The 20,634-nt window shown below is 41.1% G+C and overlaps 1 protein-coding gene across 7 annotated transcripts in view; it reads left to right on the top strand.

Annotated features, from left to right (window-relative positions):
- Window positions 1-20,634, top strand: part of itsn1 (intersectin 1 (SH3 domain protein)) — a 203,961-nt gene that overhangs the window by 58,676 nt on the left and 124,651 nt on the right. For all 7 annotated transcript variants that reach the window (XM_072585590.1, XM_072585589.1, XM_072585594.1 and 4 more), the window contains exons 3-8: window positions 428-520; window positions 5,145-5,208; window positions 6,633-6,790; window positions 6,969-7,148; window positions 12,311-12,416; window positions 15,345-15,454. In XM_072585590.1, the coding sequence (XP_072441691.1) occupies window positions 428-520; window positions 5,145-5,208; window positions 6,633-6,790; window positions 6,969-7,148; window positions 12,311-12,416; window positions 15,345-15,454 (711 nt within the window). The remainder of the gene's footprint in view (window positions 1-427; window positions 521-5,144; window positions 5,209-6,632; window positions 6,791-6,968; window positions 7,149-12,310; window positions 12,417-15,344; window positions 15,455-20,634) is intronic.

The following is a 20,634-nucleotide window of genomic DNA, read 5'->3' as shown; positions in this document are numbered from 1 at the left end:
TAGGCATATAATTTGCATGTAATGAATTGACAAGAATTCAAATGTGCAACTTTAGCAGTGACTCTTTTTATGAGAATTCACATTGAACCTAACAGTTTCATCCTTCAGGTTGCACCTTTTGCTTGATTCCAGATAATCCTTGTCTGATAAAACCTCACAGAAAATTCTTTTGGTTGACCTCCATATTCATCAAGCTGATCTACAAAAATTACTGGCGAACATTAAGGAAAAATGGGTTTTAAGGCATGCTGCTTATTGCAAGAATGCAATGCTGGATTTCATCCATCTGGTTGTGTTTTTCTGATGTTCTTAAAGCGTTTTTGTTTTTCCCATCAGGTTCCCATCTACTTTGAATTTTAAATCTGTTTTAGTAGAATCTCATGGGGCAAATTATCCATTGATGAACTGACTATTTTGTTTTAAACAGGGGGCCTGGATATCTGTGCCATTACTGCAGAAGAAAGAGCCAAACATGACCAGCAGTTCCATAGTATCAAACCAGTTGGTGGACTGATTAATGGTGAGAGCAAGACAACTCTACTTTTGTTCTTGTGCTGTCTGTGAAATTCTTCAGAAAATGTTGTTCGTTTTGATCATTTTGTACTCATAAAAGCAGGCTGTACTACCACTACTTAAATTTGAACCTCTTCTTTTAATGTAGGGAAATATCCTATTGTGAATGAGAAGGTAGGAGTTTAGGAAAGTGATGAAAGCACATGCTTGAGCTTTGAGGAGCCTATTGGAGGTGGTGCACAATTAAACAAAAATAATCATGTGATGAATCACTGTTCTGTCAATGGTGGTAAGCAGAAGTCCTTGTCATCTTCAATTGGCCACTTAAGGACCTCAGTTAGCAGTGGTAGTGGGGGACAGTTGATCACGGAATTTCCTAACCTAATTCTGGTGGAGCTAGGAAGGTGTGGGAGATTTGGGTACGTCATCACTCTGCCTAATTTAGGGTTCTTCCAACATCCAAGCTCACTTTCTCTGGGAACAGAAAATTCCTCCAAGAGAGTAATAGTAAAAGTGTATTATGTCATAATCGGACCTCAATGCTTATGCATGCTGAGAAAACATGAGCAACGGAAAGCTTTTAATTGTGGAAACCAATTGCATCCTGAAATTCATCTTTGGGTGAACCAAGAATCCAAAATGGTGAAGTTGAATCGTGATGGGGAAGAGCTGTACAGGTGAGTCACCAAGGGTCAGCATAAATAAGAAGGTGACATTGACCAAGGTACAGTCTGTGTAAAGTTCAGACATCAGCTTGAAGGAATTCTAACCAAGTGTGTGGACGTTGGCAGTGATTTAAGATGACTAATAAAGCCCAGAGATGAAAGAGGTTATGAAAACATGAACAGAATGAACAATTCAGAGAAACCACACAGTGCTGCTGTTGGGTGAGGCAGGACGAGTAGCAGTTGACGAGGTTAACTCAACTTCTGGACACCGTTTTTGTTAAATCTTTAATATCCTGTAAGGATGTTGGTGATTGTTCTTACAACTGTCAGTTGATCCATAATTGCTACCATTTTGCTCATCTCATCACAAGAATACCTCCGTTTGTTGAGGCAATTGCCCAAAGCATTAGTCATATCTTTGTTTGTCCACTTCAGTAAAGGATGGATTTCTCCAAGTTTCTTAAAGAAACAGTTTTTGGATTGGTTGGAAAATCATTTCACACATGCCATCATTCAAATCCATCAGGAGAACATTTTTACTTGTGCGAGACCGAATCCAATTACTACTCAGGTTTTCCCTACCCACATTATTTTGGTTTCGTTCTAATTCATTACCTCCCCACGCCAGATTTTTGGCACCTTTTCAAAATTGGCAAAACAAACTCAAAGACTGACTTTGCACTTAAATAACAGCCATTGTAATTTTTCAGAAGTTTGTCAATGGCTTCCTTTCATCAAACTCTGGCTTACTTTCCAGCTTGTTTGAAACTCTGCCTGTGTTGGTGACCACGAAAATGTCACATGGGAGTTGATGCAGCCTTGGTAAATAAAAGCAAGCTCTCAAGGTTATAAGCACTGCACTTTCAGCTGAAGTGTTGCAAGGTTGCTGAACAACTGGGGATTAGTTTTTTTCGATGCATGAGTGCCATGTGCTTTTGGGTTATTGAACTTTCTTTTGATACCTAGATCAAATAGAGAAAAAGAAGTATTCTCACCTTATTGCAGAGAAATTCTTTGTAGTTGCAGTGTTCAGTTATAAACAACATCCTGCCTCGTTTAATTTTCATGCTTAATTTTCCATTCTTGCTATGGAAATGCATCTCACGGTGAAGGTTTTTAATGAATTAGCACTCAGACCACATTTTTGTCCAGTACATATCATTCTGTGGTGTCTCTTTTTTTTCTGTTCAAAAGTTTGTTTTTGTGATCATCAGTAATGTGTTCTCAGTGTTGACAAGGAAATATGCTGTATAAAACTTTGAAAATGAGATTTATTTTATTATTTGCTGTTGTTGTTGTTACTAATATTAGTTCCATGTCATTATTTTGATAATCACCTCTGCAGTGGATTGTTCATCTTGTGCTGTGGTTTCTCTGCTTGAAAACTTCAGTTTTGTTCATTTTCTTCTTTTTAGAAGCAGATAGCAAAGTGGAGTTGTATTGAATGGAGGAGCAGGGTTAAAGGGCTGAATGTTTTTCTGCCTCTCTTTTCAGTTTCTTGGACTTGTCTGTGGCTTTTTTTTTCATCTTTGATATGATGTGGGCATCACTGGTAAGGCTTGTATTTGTTGCCATAATTGCCCTTGACTTGAGAGATTTGCTATGCTATTCAGAGGGTAATTTAATATTTTATCACATTGCTGTGAGTATGAGGCCACATGTAGGACAGATCAAGTCAGGTAAGGTGCATTTCCCGGCCAAAAGGACATTTGTGAACCAGCTGGGTTTTTATGATGAATGGTGTTTTCACGTTCACCATTACTGAGACTAGCTTTCAAATTCCAGATTTTATTTATTAAATTTAAATTTCACCACCATCCTTAATGGGATTTGATTCTGTGCTCTCAGAAGATTAGCATGTCTCTGCTGGAAGTAACAATTAAGCACGTGGAGGGGTAAATGTGTTGTGAACTACTGCAATACACCATGTTGGCATTTGCTATGCTATTGTATTACCCATCATTCAATCTCTTATGGGTGGTTCAGAGCTTACTGGAGTAGGGCATTTTATAAGTTAGCTCACCTTTGGCCTTTAGTTTGCTTTTTTCTCTCGCTACCCAACAATGACTGGAAATCAGTTAATAACCGCACAACAAGGGCAACAGAGCATCTGGGTCATAGGGAATGGTCAGACTAGTGGTCATCTTAATAAGATTTAATGACTTTGAAATAGAAAAATGACGCAAGTTGGAAATGGGATGAGTCAAATCAGATGTAGGAAAAGGACAGAAAGATCGAAGTTAGAAACCAAAGAAATGGTAAAATAAGAAATCCCAAAATAAGACACTAAAGATTAGGGCTGTTCTGTCTCTGGGTCAGAGAGGTTAAATGGCAAGGACATGAATTTTGCCCTTTAAAAAGTTGGCTTAAACAATTGGATTCTAGCCCCATCTGCCTGCTGTCACAATAATTAATGCACAAGTCAGCAATGTTGTGAAATGGTTGGAGTGATTGAGCACAAGAGTTTTTAAATACAAGGCTATTGACAGAACAATACAAACCCCAACAGCAACTTAGACTTCGTTGGATATCTTTTACTTTGCTGTAAGTCACTGAACAACTTATACTGAGCTTCATTAAGTCAGGTATAACCTTTAACAGCAAAATCTGAGCTAACCTGGTCGGCATGGACAGGTTGGACCGAAGAGTCTGTTTCCATGCTGTGCATCTCTATGACTCTACTACATCTTATTGTAATATTATGGCAATTAATATTTTTGAACAACTAAGTGCAGGAATAAATCTAGCTATTGGCCTCCCATTGCAAGAAAACCCTGGTTTCGGTGCCATGTTCTAATAACTCATGTCCTGACTGCTCTTCATCAATGGTAGGGCCATGTTCTCCTGCCAACCTCCCTCTCTGAGCAACACCCTAACTTGCTTTCTGGTTTGTGCATGAGAAGCCAGCTGTAGTTTGTGTTTAAGCCACTTTGTTGTGTTTCTGCTTGTAGAAGTTGAGCAAAGGAGGCCTGATAACTGAGACTGGAATTAGATCACAATCACCGTCTTTCAGATTTCTTTGGCATTTATTTTACAATATTGCAAAAACAAAAGTTTGATCGGGAATTGCTTTGTAGGATGGGATGAAAAGTTATCCTTTATACTACATAATTTGGTAAATGTGTCTCAATGGTGTTCAGAAGGATTTCAAAGGGAATTTTTGAATGTTTTTCTAATGATTTTCATGAATAGCTGTGTGCCCAGAAAAGATGGCAGTATCACTGTCATTGACATAGCCTTATCAGTGTCTCCAATTTAACAGCAGCGTGAGAGAGAAGGGTAGAAAATGCCAGAAGAAACTGGACAATTGATTGAGGGCCACACACCTAACGTGACAGGGAATTAAAGACATGCATTGAAGTGGAAAAAGATTGAGGGGAAACCAAGTATCATTGGAATATTCTTGAGTAGCATTAGGAGTAGCAAGTATAAAATAAAGGAAAATTGAGGAACTTTACTGCACAGAAGCAGAAACACAGACTCTAATTCTTTTTTGAGAATGTTTGAGTAGTTAAACTCATTTATGTTAAAATAAGCGCATTATTTAATTCAGTTCACATATCTTTAGAAATTGTGCTTTTTAAAAGATGTTATTTTTGGATGTCCGAATTACATGGTATTTGCAGCACCAAAGTTGATCTCTGCTGTTCTTACTGCTTGTGAGTCTCCACCAAACTTTCATCTCAGTCTGTTATATTTGATGTGAAGTTTACTTTGTGGTATTTGAAGGATTTAGTGCATTCCAGTGTAAGCAATTTGTAATTAGCACTGCCATGTGCTAAGAATATTGGTCACTTTGAATGTTGCGTGGTACTCAGTTAAGGTCTTAGAATGTACATAACATGCATATTCTAACTCTCTTACAGAGAATGTGTTTTTAATTTAGTTTGTTAGTTTAATTTTTACATTGCATTGTGTATGTAAACTATATTATTGGCTGTTTTTATTCCCTTCCAAATTCAGGTGATCAGGCCCGAAACTTCTTCCTTCAATCTGGATTACCTCCACCTGTACTTGCACAAATATGGTAAGTTCCAAGTATGTGATTTGAGTATATTTTTTAATTGTTGAAGAAAGGGCTATTTTAAAATAAGTATTATTCTTGAATGGTACATTTGCACTTTGATTCAGTTCTTCCCAGCAAGCAATCATACTGATAAATTGTGATATTTTATAATATTGTCAACTTAATATTTGGCACTTAGTTAGGAAGAAGAATTATCATTATACGGTCCTTGGAAGTTAATACCACATATACCTCATGCTTATCTAAGATGACATATAGTATTGAGTAGGTGTTAAATTTTCCCTTCTCTGGGTGCATAAGGAAACATAACTCTGCAATCTAATGTGTACTTTTCCCATTTTACCTATTGGTCTTGAATAGTTTGTAATTTACCACTTAGCTACGTTAATCTGGCTACTGGACATAGTCAGTTGCTGAACATGTAGCTAAGTTTAGTGCCTCTCGAAACCTGACATGAGAGAAGCACGGCAATAAGTTCGGCTTAGTGGGGCGGCATGGTAGCTCAGTGGTTAGCAGCACCTCTCAGCATCAGAGACCTGGTTTCGATTCTATCCTCGGCCACTGTCTTCCAGTGTTTGCTTAGGTTTCTCTGCGTACTCCAGTTTCCCCCTCCAACTGTTGTGTGAATTGGCCATGCTAAATTACCCGGTGTCCAGGGAGGTACAGGCTAGGTAGAATAGCCATGGGAAATACAGGGTTGGGGGGAGAGTCTGGGTAGGCTGTTCTGTGGAGGCTCGCTGTGGTCTTGATGGACCAAATGGCCTCCTTCCACACTGTAGGCCATGTACTGGAGTTAATCCTCAAGAATGTGACTCATATTTGTATTTGTGGATGGAGACTGAAAGACTAAAGTGGGAAGCCTACTGAATTTTTTTTCACTTATTTCCAAATCACCTAAAGGTCATCGCCATCAGGAATTAGAATAATTTTGCACTGATGATTAGTTTTGTTCTGATCTCATTGTCTTTTTGTGCCCTTCATCTTTTACTAGTCCAGCACTACTGCAAAGAGAAAACATCATGGTTCATGGATGTTTCATGAAATTCTGTTATTTTGTGTACTTTGGTTGATGAGTAATTTCAGGTATAGGGTCCATTTTTCCAGCTCTTGCATTTAAAAAAAACCTGCACTGTTGCATCCAGGAAGACTATATGGAAATTTTGATTGTGATCAAACAATGACAAATACTGGTGTACTATGGAAGTTGACAGTGCAAAAGTAAAATGCTGTGAACTTTGGTAATTAAAGGAGAATGCTGCTAATACTCAGCAGGTCGCAACATCTGTGAAAAGTGACCTGAAATGTTTACTCTTCTACCAGTTAACTTTGGTTAACATATTTAACATTGCTGAGTATTTCCAACATTTGAATTGCTAGCACTGACCTATAAAAAATGCCTTTTTCTTGTGCATTTCCTTTTGAAGGGCTCTGGCTGACTTGAATAATGATGGAAAGATGGATCAGTTGGAGTTTTCTATAGCCATGAAACTGATTAAGCTAAAACTGCAGGGTCATCCGCTTCCACCCACACTGCCTCCCGTCATGAAACAAATACCAGTAGCCATGTCAACAGCAGCATTTGGTTAGTGTCATTGTTTTACAAATAACTACTCAGTTTTCATTGACTTTGATCTTTCAATGTTAGCTATCAACTTTTTGCAGATGTCTGCCTTCATTTTTGAAAAGTCAAAATGTACTTTCTTTCAATCATTAGAAAACTGTTACCCTTGTAAAATGGCTTTGTTATTCTCCCCATTAAGGTATTGGTAATGTTTCAGCGATGCCCTCGATGGGACCAGTAGCACCGTTATCAATGGCAGCAATGCCAGTGGTTGGCATGTCACCACCATTGGTGTCTTCTGTTCCTACGGCAGGAGTTCCTGCACTATCCAATGGGGCACCTTCTGTGGTACAGCCTCTACCTGCCTTTGCTCATACGGGTGAGTTCAGTTTTGTAAACTAAGTACAGATGGCTCACATGTGAGAGATTTTTATAGGTAGCTGATTGTTGTTTTGTCTTGGTGCATTGAACCAGAAGAACTTTGAAAACACAGAAATAAATTAATTGGGGCAAATAGGCTGATCACCTTACATAGATCAGCTCCAAATACCACCTTCATCTGTCCCTCAATCCTTTCTCCCTCCAGAAATACAAGAAATTATCCCATTTACTTGACCACTTCAGTAGGCATCCTTTGGTAATTTTTTTTTTGCATGGTTTTGTTACGAACCAGGGTAAGCTCATCTGCGAACTTAAACCAGCTACGTGGAAAAGATTTACCTCCTTTTGTAATCTGTTAAAATTTGAGAGGCAAAGAGCTACCCCAGAGGTCACTATTTCAAGTAAAAATTAACAACTTTATTCTTTAAGTCCAATATAGAATATTAAAGCCAGCTATTTACAACTCCTTTCTCTTAAACCTGTCTTTGACCTCCCACTCTACAATACTTGTCCGATTTTTAAAAATACCAGTTAAGATTTACAAAAAATTAAACTTTCAAAACCAGTCAGCTGTCATTTCTTCTCTTTGTATCTTCCTCTGCAGATTTTCCTCTGTCATCTTTTCAATGTTCTGCGCAAACCTCTTATAGACAGGTACCTTTTAGAGAGCTGTTCTGCTGGCAGTCTGTACTTGTTGGTGGCTTGGCAGTTCTCTGAATGGTACAGTACCTTTGTACCTTCCTAACACTTTGGAGAGGAATGCATTCTGTCTGATTTGGCTTTACAGTTTTGTTAGTAATGACATTTTTTTTGCACATCCTTAAAGGACCTTTAAAACCTCACATGAGAGAACCCCACAGTTTCATTATTCCCAAACAGAGAAGCTTAACTTCCCTATGAGTTAATTATCTAATATTGATATTAGTTTTGTGGCTTATCTTTGCGTCCTCTTGAGCAATGGTTCAATGTCAAAAGATAACAGAGATTCAGAGATCTTTCTCCCTGGTTTGAATTTGGAAAATTAGGAGCTAGTATGAAATAAGTGATGCAATATAAAAAGATCTGTGGGTCCATAAATGCACATCTCTAAAGTAGCATGACAAGCTAATAAATTTGTTTCTCTTAAAGCATGAATAAATTTGAGGCTCAGAGTACAGGAGTGACGTAAATCAATGGTTACTCCTCTGCTGGAATATTGTCCAGTAGTCTCAGAGGGTCCAGTGGGAATTTGCCAGAATAGTACCATGATGGGGGACTTTTGTTGTAGGGAAAGACTAGATAAACACAGCTTGTTTGGTTTGGAGTGAAAAATGTTTTTAGAGATGTCAATTTCTGTTTCAGCAGGATAAATGGTAGGAAACGCTTCTCACAAAAAAGTCTGTAACCAGAGAATGCAAATCAAGTTAATTGGCTAATAACTTCAAGGCAGAATTTTTTATGCAGCAGACTGTGATCTGCAATGTACTACTTGAAGAGTGATGGAAGCTGGATAATGTAGTAACCTTTTTAGAAGGTTTTGGATGTGGATTTGCTCGCTGAGCTGAAAGGTTCATTTCCAGACATTTCGTTAGCTTACTAGGTAATATCTTCAGTGGACTTCATGCGAAGCAATGCTGAAAATTCCTGCTTTCTATTCATATGTTTGGGTTTCTTTGGGGTGGTGATGTCATTTTCTGTGGTGATGTCATTTTAGATTAGATTACTTCCAGTGTGGGAACAGGCCCTTCGACCCAACAAGTTCACACCGACCCTTCGAAGAGCAACTCACCCAGACCCATTCTCCTACATTTACTCCTTCACCTAACACTACGGGCAATTTAGCATGGCCAATTTAGCATGGCCAATTCACCTAACGTGCAAATCTTTGAACTGTGGGAGGAAACCGGAACACCTGGGGGAAACCCACGCAGACACGGGGAGAATGTGCAAACTCCACACAGACAGTTGCCTGAGGCGGGAATTGAACCCGGGTCTCTGGCGCTGAGAGGCAGCAGTGCTAACCACTGTGCCACCATGCTGCCCACATTTGTGATGCCATTTTCTGTGGTGATGTCACTTCCTGGTCCTTTTCTCGGTGGGGCGGGGGGAGTGGTAGATAGGGTCTAACTCGATGTGTTTGTTGATTGGTTGGAATGCCATGCTTCTGGGAATTCTCGTGCGTGTCTTTGTTTGGCTTGTCCTAGGATGAATGTATTGTCCCAGTCAAAGCCAAGTCAAACAAAAACACACATGAGAATTCCTCGAAGCATAGCATTCCAACTGGAACTCTATCAACAAACACATCGAGTTAGACCCCCATCTACCAACCCCTGAGAAAAGGAACAGGAAATGACATCACTACAGGAAATGACATTACCAACCCAAACATATAAATAGAAAACAGGAATTTTCAGCATTGCTTCACCTGAGGTCCATTGAAGATGTTATCTAGTAACATAATGAAACGTCTGGAAATGAGCCTTTCAGCTCAGCGAGCAAACCTACATCCAAAACCTCAACCTGAGCTACAAATCTTCTCAAAACTCACTTTTTTTTAAAAGAAGGTATAACTTTAAGAATAAATTTATACGGGTATGGGAAAGAACAAAGTAGTGGATTAAGTAGATAGCTGTTTCAAAAACTGCATGGACATGAAAGCACAAGAGTCTTGTCTATGTTTCCATGAATTGTCCAGTAATTATGAACCAATGATATTAAAGTTTTGTTCAGATTGGTAATAAAAGCTTGATCCTAGTGTTTATTTCAGGATCTCAAATCAAGTGGATAAAGCTGGTCATTCAGTCATCTCAGCAAATCCACCTTTTTTTTAAAAAATGGGATTTAACTGTTTTTCTCAAGTTTTTGTCTTCATGACCTGATAGTAAAAGATCCCTGTATTGTGATTGCTGGTTTCCATGACCACATTCCTGACATCAGTCATAGATTTGCCATTTGCCAAATTGTTTGTGTCACATGTCAGGTCCTAGAGATGTACAGCATGGAAACAGACCCTTCAGTGCAACCTGTCCATGCCAACAGATATCTCAACCTAATCTAGTCCCATCTGATCCACTTCTTGTATATGCTGTGCTATTGTATGTACCTCCAGATGGACAGTTTATCCCGTCTTTTCACACAAATGTCTGAGTATCTTGGGAATCAATTTCATGTCCTTTGTGTTAATCATTTCTATGAGCAGAACACAAGATGATTCTGATTTCCCTTGCTTGACAGCTATACATTTTAAGTACAAATTACTAATTTTAGCAATGTTTAAATACTTGAGAGTACTTTGTGCTGGAGGTGGCAGAAGTGACAGCTTATGTTGCTTTGGCATCTGAACTAACTTCCCCAAATAAGTACTTCAGGCTCCTGTGGTTGATAGGACCCTCAACCATGTCCAATCAAATTTTCAAGCTTCTGCCTCCCCCTTCCTTCCCATGGCATCTTGCTGCTCGTCACTTTCCATCTCACCAGCCTCAGTATCCAAAGGATCATAAACAGTCATTTCTATCACCTCCAGCAGGATGTCCCTCACCTCCTCAGTCAGCATTCCGCAGGGAGCATTCCCTCTGGGGTCTCCTGGTCCACTCTTCTACCTTTCCACTCTCATCACTCCCCACAGCTCCACAGCACCTTCCCATGCAATTGCAGAAAGTCCAACACTTGACCATTAACCACCTCATTTCTCAATACCCGAAGCCTCAGGCGCACCTTGACAGTTGGTAATAATTTACCTACACATTGTTTTCGGTCTAGTCTGCTGTATATGTTGCTCACAATGTGATCTCCTCTACAATGATGAGAAGCAATGCAGACACCGGTGACCACTCGGTCTGCAAGAATGACCCAAGCTTCCAGTTAACTGTCACTTCAGCCAACTTGTTTCCATATCAACCTTCCGACTCAGGCCTTCTGCAGTTCTCCAGCGAAGGTCAATGCAAGCTGCAATAACAATATCTCCAACTTCCACCTAGGTGTTTTTATAGTCTTCAGGATTCAATATGGAATTTAACAACTTCAGAACATGAACATCTTGCTCCATGTTGATGATCTACCCTCACACCCCTCGATCTTGTTTTGTATGAGTTGCTCCCAGCACTGCTGACCCATTTTCAACCATCCCCACTTGTGACAACAGTACTCTGCATTTAACACTCTCTTTCGGCGTACCAGCAATCCTTCTATTTGACTTTTTGCTGCTCTTTTCCCCATTGTCTCTGTCTCTCTCTCTCTCTCTCTCTCTCTCTCTCTCTCTCTCTCTCTCTCTCTCTCTCTCTCTCTCTCTCTCTCTCTCTCTCTCTCTCTCTTTTTCTCTTTTTCTCTCTCTCTCTCTCTCTCTCTCTCTCTCTCTCTCTCTCCCCCATTGTGGGCGGCATGGTGGCACAGTGGTAAGCGCTGCTGCCTCACAGCACCAGAGACCTGGGTTCAATTCCCGCCTCAGGTGACTGACTCTGTGGAGTTTACATGTTCTCCCCGTGTCTGCGTGGGTTACCTCCGGGTGCTCTGGTTTCCTCCCACAATCCAAAAATGTGCACGTTAGGTGAATTGGCCATGCTAAATTGCCTGTAGTGTTAGGTGAAGGGATAAATGTAGGGGAATGGGTCTGGGTGGGTTGGTGTGGACTTGTTGGGCCGAAGGGCCTGTTTCCACACTGTATCTAGTCTAATCTCGTCTGGTTCTGTCTGTTCTTTCTTTAACCACCACCACTGCCTCCCCTTCCTTCCCACACCCCCACCACTCGCTTGACTTCCCTTCTCTTCCCTCCTGTCCCTCGTTCTCCCCCCAGCCCCTTGCTTGCCCTGCCACTCCTCTCTCTCTCTCAAAACATCCATTCTCCTGCTCTTCGGATGCTGCCTGACTGGCTATGCTTTCTCTCTGTTGCGCTCTGTCGCACTCTCTCTCGCTCTCCCTACCTTTTTAAAAGAAAAAGACTTGATTTCTGAAAGCTAGGAGACTGTTAGCGACATGGCACTTGGAATTAATTCTCAAGGCTACAAAGTACAGCAGATTAATGTTAACCTACCAACAGTAGGGAGGGATTGGTGGAGTGATGTACAAAGGAGCAATGACATAAGAGTGTCCTACGATGGGAAAAGATAGTCAAGTTACGCTGGAAGATAATGCTGAGGGATGGGGAGACAAGATTGACAAGTTACAAGTTTGTTTTGTATCTTATAGGAGCCACATTGCCAAAGAGTTCTTCATTCAGTCGCTCTGCATCAGTCAGTCAAGCAAATGGAACAAAACTACAAAAGGCACAGTCATTTGACATAGGGAATGTCACGTGAGTTCTTCACCTGGACTTGAATTTCATTTATACCCTTTTTTTTGGTATCATTGAAACTGTACAAATTGTTTAATATGTTTAAAAAAAACCAAAGCCATGTAGCTCAAATAATATCATCTGTGAGAAGGAGCTCAAATTTAAGGACAAGTCAACAAAACACTTTGTTTTGGCCCCTCCGCTTTGCTTGTTTTAAAATTGTTTAGCTGATCGATTTTAAATTGGAATAGAATTCAATGCTTTTGTTGGCATAATTCACCGATTTTGAAACAATTAAAAGGAGGTTGTGATTAGCTATGTGTATAATCTAGTTGTATAGAATGAGCCAACTAGTGTCCTGTGATGCCGTGATCGTACACGTATCTTTGTGTCAGAAGATCCACGTTCAGTCCCATCTGCCCCAGAGGAATTTTATTTGATCTTGAGATGTGATTGTCACTCCCATAACTTGCCCAGAGAGGTTGCTGATGTATTGTGTGTGGAAGTTTGTTTTGGATTTTGTTTTGATCTTGCGCCCAGTCAACAGCGTTCACAATTGCATGGCTCATTGCTCCTTCTGGTAAGGGCATGGTGAATGCTGATCCTACTTTGTGCAGAGACACTGCACTGCACTGACAAGGACTGAACGATTACATGGCAGGATGATGTTTTGAATAAAACATAAGCAGAAGCAATTTTATCTTGAAGTTTTTGTTTTTGAGAAACACATTCTGCTGAGGGATAATAATTGAAACGTTGATTATCTGCAGCTTCCATATTGGATGCATTTGTCCTTTTGTTAACACTTAAACAGACCAGAGACAGGTGAATTCAACAATAAATAAATGGTAGGATCTCACTGTGTTATTGGCAGCAAAATTCATGATACAAGGGAGCAGCTGAGTGCAACTTGTACATCCAACCTGAACAATGTTGAATTCAGTTGATATGGTTTGCTTATTTCAAGACTTGGTGTTGCGGTGAGAGACTATAAATTGATTTGTTTCTTTTTTTCCCCTCTTGAAAGTGCAACAGCTTGTCTGCAAATTTATTATACTGCACTGCAGAAACATAGAAAATAGCTGCAGTGGTTGACCATTTGGCTGCTTGAGCCTGCGTCACCCTTGAATGTGGTCGTGATAATCATCCAGCTCAGAACTGTGTTCTCACTTTCTCTGCATACTCTTTGATCCCTTTAGCCCTCAGAAATACATCAATCTCTTTCTTGAAAAGGTGCTATGTTTTGGCCTCAATTGTTGTCTGTGGCAGAGAATTCCACACATTCACCCCCCTGGTGAAGAAATTTGTCATATCTATCCTAAAAGACCTACACTTAGCTTTAGATTGTGATCCCTGGTCTGGTCTTGTCCAGTTACAGAGAACATCTTCCCTGTAATTACCTTGTCTCGTCCTGTTAGAATATAATAGGCTTCTGTGAGATATCCTCTCCATGTGCCCCCTTCCTCCACTATTATTTCGGAAGTCTCTAGTGAATAAAGTCCTAATTGATGTAGTTTCTCTTCATGTGTCAGTCTGCCATCCCAGGGCTCTGTTGGGTAACCCTTTTATTGCGCTCCTTCCGTTGACAGAATTGTTTTTAAATAAGGTGGTCAACACTGGACATAATACTCCAACTGTGGTCTCACCAAGGCCCTGGAGAATTACAGAAAGATATCCCTGCACTAGTAGATCCTCTCCCAACAAAGACCATGGCAAATGAGACTAGGCCAGATTGGGATGTTTGGGCAGCATGCATGAGTTGGACCGAAGGGTCTGTTTCTGTGCTGCATGACAGCTTGCCAGATGAGTAAGAGGAAATAGTCCATGGAGACATTGTACTAAGAAAGAACAGAAAAATAATCTGGGCGAGCCACCATTGTCGGTGCTGGGTGCTCTAACTTGACTTGAAATGACTGGGTTAGAAAGCTAATAAGCCTCAAGCTTTCTCATCCAGAGTTGCCTGCTGGAAATTTGAGAGATGATTGTCTGAGACTGGCTTGGGCACGTGAGCATTTTTGTTTAGAATTAGAATCCCTGCTGTGTGGAAACGGGCCCTTTGGCCTAACAATGCCACACCGACCCTCCGAAGTATATCCCATCCAGACCAATTCCACTGTATTTACCCCTGATGTTTCCCTGTGGATTTTACAACAAACTTTTTTTTGTAAGTTTGAGTTGGAAATTGCTGTTCATTGCTGAATGTCTGGTCGTACAGCATTGAATTTATTTTCAAACAATTGAGCTTCAATTCACATGAACACAGAAGAGTGCATTGAATATTTCACTACCTCGTACCACTGGCAAGCGCAGAGGAAAACCTGTTGTTCTATTACTGCTGCAAATAAACTGTTTTGAACCCTGTCTAACCATCCGCCAGAGTTACTCGCTCTTGATCATTATTTCTTTCACCCCACTTTAGGAGAGAATACCCCCTCACCTCTGTTTTAGTGTTTCAGAGATGGCACAATTGAAGTGGTGAATGTTTATTTATTGTTCTGTTGTAGACGAGAACATTTTCTACCTACAATACCAAAAAAACGGTGTTGTTCTCTGGCTTTTCTGTTGAGCATTTTTTTTCTGTCTGTCTGGCAGTAAAGATTAGCTCAACACAACATTTAGGATATAGCATAACTTGAAATGCCCAGAGAACAGACAAAAGGTCACTTGCAGAAAGAGAGTAGTATCGAACAAACAGTATTGTATTTATAATGCAATGGATTTTGACTTGTAAGTCTTCATTTCAAAGTTTGTATTACAGTTTAATCGGCATAAAGTTTGGTCAGACTTTCTGCACAAAAGGCCAAGTATATGGAATATGTGCTCTTGGGTGGCTTGGTTAAAGTATATTGTTTGTGAGAAATGAGTATTGAATTAAGGAGTATTGAATACATTGAATTAATCTGTTTGAATGAATGTTTGTTTGACCTGTCTTAATTTGCTATGTTTTAGTGTACCGCCTTTGGCTGCTGGTGTAGAATGGGCTGTTCCACAGTCGTCAAGGTTGAAATACAGGCAGCTTTTCAACAGTCATGATAAAACAATGAGTGGACATTTAACAGGTAAGAGGTAATATTACATGGACCGATTGAGTTTTACGTGAATGCCAGGCTTTGAGGGTGAGCAGCAGCAAGGTAAGACTCTCCTCCCTCCTATCTCCTCTGCCCCCTCCCCCAACCGCAAGGTTGCTAGTTGTTAAAGGGGCAGAGAGAGCAGTCATTGGTGTGGTATGCTCCTCCTGTCAGATGTGGGCGATCAGGTAGCAGTTGAGTGTTCCTGGCGACTGTGTCTGCAGGAAGTCTCTCTGTCTGCAGCTACTCTCCGACTGGTTGGAGTGGCAGTCGGAAGCAGCAAGGAGCCTAGAGGAGGCAGAGAATATAACGGTAGCTTCATTGAGGTGGTCATACCAGTGGTCCAGTCTCCTCCTCCTCTTCCCCCCCCCCCCCCCCCCCCACTTAAACTCTCTGTGGGGGGAGTTGGAGGTTGGAAGAAGGTGGAATCGTCTCACAGGGGTACATAGCAGCAGCCAGGTCTATGGTTGGCTCTGCAGTGAAGTATGGCAAAGTCCAAGTGAGCAATTGTGATAGGAGACCCTCTCGTCAGGCACAGACATTTCTGCAGTTGCGAACGAGACTTCAGAATGGGGTGTTGCCTCCCTGATGCCAGGGTGAAGCATGTCTCAGAGCAGTTGCAGCAAATTCTTAGAGGGGAGCGTGAGCAGCTAGAGGTCATTGTACACATTGGTACCAGTGACAAAGGTCGAAAAAGGGCTGAGGTTCTGCAGTGTGAATATAGGGAGTTAGGCAGGAGGATAAAAAACAGGACTTCAAGGCTGGTAATGTCTGGATTACTCCTGGTGCCATTTGTAAATGAGTGTAGGGATAGGAAGATAGGACAGGTTAAGGAGCTGGGGCCCCAAGCAGTAGTGAGACAAGAGAGGTGGTTAAGTTTGATACAGAATTTTTAAAAATAGAGTTTAAAAAGACAAGGCAGCTAAGAGCACAGCAGAGAACAAGGATAGACTTAAGAATTAAAATGCATTTATTTCAATGTAAGAGGCCTGCCAGGTAAGGCTGATGAAGTCAGAGCATGGTTGGGAACACGAGACAATGGTATCGTAGCTTCCGATGTTATAGGAAGGATGAAAGAGAGGAGGAGTGTTGTTTATTAAACGGAAAACATAATTGCCGTACTTAGAGGATTATCCCGGGGGATTGTCCAGTGAAGCTATGTGGTTGGAACTGAGAAGTAAACAGGAGTAATGGTTTTGAGATAATACAGTACACTCACCCCTCCGCCTATGCAGTACATTCCCTTCTTGAATTCTGGCTCTCTCAACATTTAATGCCAGCATCATATTTGCCTTCTCAACTGCAACTGAACCTGCAAGTTAACTTGAAGAGAATCCTGAACTCTGACCCTTTGTGCTTCAGATTTCCAAAGTCTTGCTCAGAAGAAATGCTTCTTGATCTGTAACTTAAATCTGAAATTATCCCCCAGTTCTAGTCACTCCACAAAAGCAAACACTTTCTCTGCATTTACCTGATGTTATGGACTAGACCAGGCCCCCTCAAACGTTTTAAGAAGGTAGCGCAGACCCTAGCTTTTTCTCAGTTTAAAGGTAGATGTGGCATGGGTGTTCCAGGTGTGACACAACTGGTCAAACCACTCGACATTAGGCAAAACACAATTTATTTAAACACTCGTTAAGATACAAACAAAAAGAGGAATTTAAAATAACGTAAGAATTGGAAAACTTGACAGAATAATTATTACAGTACCTATTGCTAATTAATTGTTCCAATGTAGTAACATCGCGTAAACACACACACCCCTTGGCAAAGAGGCAAATTCAGGCACATTCTTACGTACAGTTTCCCAATTCCGGAGGGAATCACATGAGAACAGTTTCAGAGAAAGTCAGTTAGGCATAATTTGCTGAAACTTAGAACCCTTCAGGGACCCAAACAGCTTCTAATGCTATCTTAGATCTCCAAAGTATGGAAACAGGCCCTTTTGGCCCAAAATGTCCACACTGACTCTCTGAAGAGTAACCAACCATGGCTGTTCCCCCAATCCTACATTTCTCTAAATAGTATGGACAATTCAGCACAGCCAATTCACCTAACCTGCACATCTTTTGGACTGTGGGATGAAACCGGAGCACCTAACGGAAACCCACGCAGACGCAGGGACAATGTGCAAATTCCACGCAGATAGTTGTCAGATGCTGGAATCGAACGCGGGTTCCTGGCGTTGTGAGGCAGCAGTGCTGACCACTGAGCCACTGTGCCACCCTATCGCTTTAAAAGAAACTAGAAAGCCTGATCTGGGAGAACTGGTCAATCCCCTTCTGTTGTTAGACCTGTTTGTTTTAAAGAAAAACTTAGTAGCCTCTTAACTTATTGTCTTAGGTCGGTTCCAGTAGCCTCCACAACCTCCCTTCAAAAAAAAGCCCAGGGAGAAATAATTTTTTAAAAGTGATGGCATTGTCACACTTAGATCCCTGAAGAAGCTAATATGTTTGAATAGAGTTGCCTTTTTTCCTTTGAAATTCCAGTGAAATAAAGGCCACCATATGTCTTCTCTATTACCCACTGAACATGGATGCTATCTCATTATGTTTCATAGGCAAAGACTCCCAAATCCTGCTGTTCTGAAGCTTTCTGCAGACTTACTCCCTTTAAATAGATGATATTCGGCTCCTCTTCTTGTCAAAATGTGTAACCTCACATTTCCCCACATCATATATTATCTGCAAGTTTTGTCCACTCACATAACCTGTCCATATTCTTCTGGGAACTTTTTAACCATTTCCATTTATCCTATCCATGCCCTGCATGATTTTGTAAACATCTATGAGGTCACCCCTCAGCCTTCAACGGTCCAGGGAAAACAGCACCAGCCGATTCAGCCTCCCCCCTACAGCTCAAAACTTCCAACCCTGGCAACATTCTTGTAAATCTTTTCTGAACCCGTTCAAGTTTCACAACATCCTTCTTATAGGAAAGAGACCAGAAAATCATTCCAACAGTGGCATAACCAATGTCCTGTACAGGTGCAACATGACCTCCCAACTCCTGTACCCAATACTCTGACCAATGAAGGAAAGCATATCAAATGCTGCCTTCACTATCCTATCTACCTGTGACTCCACTTTCAAGGAACTATGAACCTGAAATCCAAGGTCTCTTTATTCAGCAACACTCCATCGGACCTTACCATTAAGTGGATAAGATTTGCTTTCCCAAAATCAGCACTTTGCATTGATCTAAATTAAACTCCATCGGGTACTCCTCAGCCCATTGGCCCATCTGATCAAGATCCTGGTGTAATCTGAGGTAGCCTTCACTGTCCATTCCACTGCTAATTTTGGTGTCATGTGCAAACTTGCTAACTATACCTCCTATGCTCACATCTGCCACTGGTCACAGGTCTCGAGTCGAAAAAACAGCCCTTCACCACCACCCTCTGTCTTCTACCTTTTTGAGCCAGTAGTGTATCCAAATGGATAGTTCTCCCTGTATTCAATGAGATCTAACTTTGCCTCCCATGGGGAACCTTGCTGAAGGCCTTACTGAAGTCCATATGGATCACGTCCACCGCTCTGCCATCCATCAATACTCTTTGTACATTTTCAAAAAACTTAATCAAGTTTGTGAGACATGATTTCCCACGCACAAAGCCATATTGACTATCCCTTGCCTTGCCTTTCCAAGTAGGTGTAAATCGTGTCCCTCAGGATTCCCTTCAACAACTTACCCACCACTGACGTCAGGCTCATTGGTCTGTAGTTCCCTGGCTTGTCCTTACCACCTTTCTTAAATAATGGCACCATGTTAACCAATCTCCAGTCTTCTGGCATCTCACCTGTGACTATCGATACAAATATCTCAGCAAGAGGCCCAGCAATCACTTCCCTACTTTACCACAGAGTTCTAGGGTACACCTGATCATGTCCTGGGGATTTATTCCGTTTTATGCGTTTCAAGACATTCACCACTTCCTCCTCTGTAGTATGGACATTTTTCAAGGTATCTCTAACTATTTCCCCACATTCTGTATCTTCCAAGTGCTTTTACCCAGTAAACACTGATGTAAAATACTCGTTTAGTATCTCCCCCATTTCCTGCGGCTTCACACAGAGGCCGCCTTATTGATCTTTTAGGTGCCCTATTCTCTTCCTCGTTACCTTTTGTCCTGAATGTATTTCTAAAAACCCTTTAGATTCTCCTTAACCCTATTTGCCAAAGCTATCTCATGTCCTGTTTTTGCCCTCTTGATTTCCCTCTTAGGTACACTCTGAATGCCTTTATACTCTTGTAAGAATTCATTCGATCCATCCTGTCTATACGTGACATATGCTTCCTTCTTTTTCTTCATCAAACACTCCATTTCTCTTGTCATCCAGAATTCCCTATACCTACCAGACTTTCCTTTCACCCAAACAGGAATATACTGTCACTGGACTCTCGTTATCTCATTTTGGAAGGCTTCCCAAATTCCAGCCGTCCCTTTACCTGCGAACATCTGCACCCAATCAGTTGCAAGTTCTTGCCTAATGCCATCAAAATTAGCTTTCCTTCAATTCAGAACTTCAACTGTTAGATCTGGTCTATCCTTTTCCATCACTATTTTAAGTGTAATAGAATTATGGTCGCTGGCCCCAAAGTGCTCCCCCACTGACACCTCAGTCACCTGCCCTGCCTTCTTTCCTAAGCGTAGGTCAAATTTTGCATCTTCTCTAGTAGGTACATCCACACATTGACTCAAAACATTTTCTTGTACACTCTTAACAAATTCCTCTCCATCTAAACCCTTAACACTATGGCAGTCCCAGTTTGTTTGGAAAGTTAAAATCCCCTCCCATAACCACCCTATTATTCTTACAGATAACTGAAATCTCCTTACAAATTTGTTTCCCGATTTCCCACTGACGGCTAAGGGGTCTATAATACAACCCCAATAAGGTGATCATCCCTTTCTTATTTCTCAGTTCCACCTAAATAACTTCCCTGGATGTAATTCTGGGAATTTCCTCCCTCAGTACAACTGTAATGCTATCCCTTATCGAAAACTCTACTCCCCTCCTCTCTTGCCTCCCTTTCTATCCTTCCTATAACTTTTGTATCCTGGAACATTAAGCTGCCAGTCCTGTCCATCCCTGAGCCACATTTCTGTAATTGCTATGATATCCCAGTCCCATGTTCCCAACTATGCCTTGAATTCACCTGCCTTCCCT

This window comes from Chiloscyllium punctatum, chromosome 15, assembly GCF_047496795.1.
Source record: "Chiloscyllium punctatum isolate Juve2018m chromosome 15, sChiPun1.3, whole genome shotgun sequence".
Lineage (NCBI taxonomy): Eukaryota > Metazoa > Chordata > Chondrichthyes > Orectolobiformes > Hemiscylliidae > Chiloscyllium > Chiloscyllium punctatum.
Note: the sequence above shows the minus strand (reverse complement) of the source record. Positions and strands in the feature narration are given on the sequence as shown.